General features: G+C 35.1%; 1 protein-coding gene across 1 annotated transcript in view; it reads left to right on the top strand.

The window, feature by feature from the left end:
- Positions 1-390: 390 nt before the first annotated feature.
- Positions 391-2,692, top strand: part of LOC101847626 (rabphilin-3A) — a gene marked incomplete at its 5' end in the record, with an annotated part of 17,271 nt that continues 14,969 nt past the window's right edge. The window contains 1 exon segment of the mRNA XM_035973335.1: positions 391-412. Coding sequence (XP_035829228.1) covers positions 391-412 — 22 coding nt within the window.

Below are 2,692 nucleotides of genomic sequence, written 5' to 3'. Positions count from 1 at the left end.
TTGGACGCTCCCAGTGTCTGATGGGGGACAGGGTTATTACTGCTGGACGCTACCAGCGTGACGCTACCAGCGTCTGATGGGGGTTAAAGAGTTAAGCTGTCTCTTTTAGTTTCAGGCTAGCCAGTTTGACCCATTATTTTTTTTTTTTAATAAATTATTATTCTGGAATTTTATTCATACTTTCCAAACAAAAAATGTAAAATAGATAAAAAGATTTGTAGAAAGATAGGTAGATAGACAGACAGACAGATATATAGATGGATGGATAGATAGAGGGATAGAGAGATGGATGGATAGATAGATTCCTCAGAATGACAAAGTTCTATGTGCTCAGTACCTAGTTTTGAGAAATTGACATCAAAGATTTTGAGTTTGTAAAGCGTAGACTTTGGTAATCCAGCCTCCTCTCCAAGTACATATATAACTCACTTTACGCTTAGATCTAGTCTCTTTCTTTCAGGCTTACCAGTTTGACCATTTTTTTCTCTCATAGATTCTGGAATTTTATTCATACTTTCCAAACAAAAAATGTAAAATAGATAGATAGATTTATAGATAGATGGGTAGATAAACAGACAGACAGATACATAGATAGATGGATGGATTGATAGAGAGAGATAGAGAAATGGATGGATGAATAGATGGATAGCTCGATAGATTCCTAAGAATTACCAAGTCTTATCTGCTCAGTACCTAGTTTTGAGAAATTTGACATCAAAGATTTTGAGATTCACATGTTGTCAAGCTTTTTCGAATACAATTTTTAAAATATCTTGATAACGACTTCAAATGATCTTACAATTTTGATAGAGTAGAAAGAACATGTTTAACAATGTATTTTATTACCCAAACAAATCTCGTAGCATTCTGAAACAATCTCAACTTCTTAGGGACATAATATTTTGTATATCACAAATTCCCGCTCAACAGCAAGCTCTACTCTATATGTTTAACAATCTATTTTATTACCCCAGCCAATCTGGTAGCATTCTGAAACTATTTCAACTTCTTAGGAAGCATAATATTTGTTTGTGAATGTGTGTGCTTATGTACATTTTGTGCATGTATGTAAGGTTTGCTTCTTCTTTCCTATCAAACATCTATCGTCCTTATCTCCCCTTCTTCTTTTTTATGTTTGTAACTGTCGTGAAACACCTCTAATCTTCTGGCGCTCATATATGACCTTATTGTATTGCAAGTGCCATGCGTAAAACTCTTACTAAAATTTAACTAAAGACTGGAGGGAGTGGCTTTTTCTTCATGTTGTCGTGAACAACGCGAGGGGAGAACTTGTCTGAAATTGGGCCTTTTTAAATCCAGAAATGCACGCATAGATATATTGTTTTATAGGGAAAAGCTTCAGGTCTGCTGGGATAGTAGTATAGATTGTGAAGCGCATAGAGCTTGCTGTTGTGTGGGGAATTTGCGCTATACAAATGCTATCTATTATTATGAAAAGCCTTATGTCCAAAAGCTAACAAATTATGATCCAGAAATGCTCCCATAGATAGTTTTATAGCAAGAAGGCTGAAATACAAAAACTAGTACCAAACTTGTAATATTGATTGTGGAAACTGTTGCTAGATGTAAAGGATGAAATGCAAAAACTAGTACCGAACTTGTAATATTGATTGTGGAAACTGTTGCTAGATGTAAAGTCTGAAATACAAAAACTAGTACCAAACTTGTAATATTGATTGTGGAAACTGTTGCTAGATGTAAAGGCTGAAGTCCAAAAGTTAACAAATTATGATCCAGAAATGCACGCATAATTATAGTTTTATAGGGAAACGGCTGAAGTGCAAAAGTTAACAAATTATGATCCAGAAATGCATGCATAATTATAGTTTTATAGAGAAACGGCTGAAGTGAAAAAACGTTACCAAACTTGTAATATTGACTGTGGAAAGTGTTTGTTGTGCTAGATGTAAAGGCTGAAGTGAAAAAACGTTACCAAAATCGTAATATGTGAAGCGCGCTGACAAAATGAGTTACTTCTCGGATTCAAGCCTGATGGAAATAGATTTATTGCACTTATAGGTGAAGTTTATATCGTTTATAAATATGAAATAATAAAAGTCATGTTATAGTTAAAGAATATGGCATCGATAGAAATTCTACAAATTTGACCCTATTGTCGATCTTTGGCCAATATCTACTTTCGTGAATTGCGAGAAGTAACTAATTTTGTCAGCACGCTTCACATATTGATTGTTGAAAATGTTGTCAGTTGTGCTTGATTTGTTTATTTTTTTCTTGCATTATATAGATCTAGATGTCTTTTCCAAGGCTCAGTAATGAGCAAGGCACTCAAAGGGTGCTCTGTGGGTGGTTGGCGGGTGCTCTGGTGTGTTTTGCTCCTTCTTTCCTATCAAACATCTATCGTCTTTATCTCCCCTCTTTCTTTTTTGTGTTTGTTACTCTCTTGTAACCCCTCTAATTTTCTGACGCTCATATGACCTTATTGTGTTGCAAGTGCCGTAAAGGTCTTACTAAAAAAAAAACTTGTCCATAATGTGTCGTTTAACTCGAATTTTTAAAAAATTATTATTATTTTTAGTAGAGGTTTTTTTGCGAGCACTGTAAAATCTCTACTAAACAGAAATTTCTTTTCAATCTTCTGGTTCTTTCCTCCCCCGACAGAAAGCGACAATATAAGCATCGGCAGCTCGGCCTCCCGCAACGCGCCGCA

The sequence above is a fragment of the Aplysia californica genome, unplaced genomic scaffold (assembly GCF_000002075.1).
Source record: "Aplysia californica isolate F4 #8 unplaced genomic scaffold, AplCal3.0 scaffold01144, whole genome shotgun sequence".
Classification (NCBI taxonomy): domain Eukaryota; kingdom Metazoa; phylum Mollusca; class Gastropoda; order Aplysiida; family Aplysiidae; genus Aplysia; species Aplysia californica.
The sequence above is the reverse complement of the archived record's forward strand: the minus strand, read 5'-3'. Positions and strand labels throughout refer to the sequence as shown.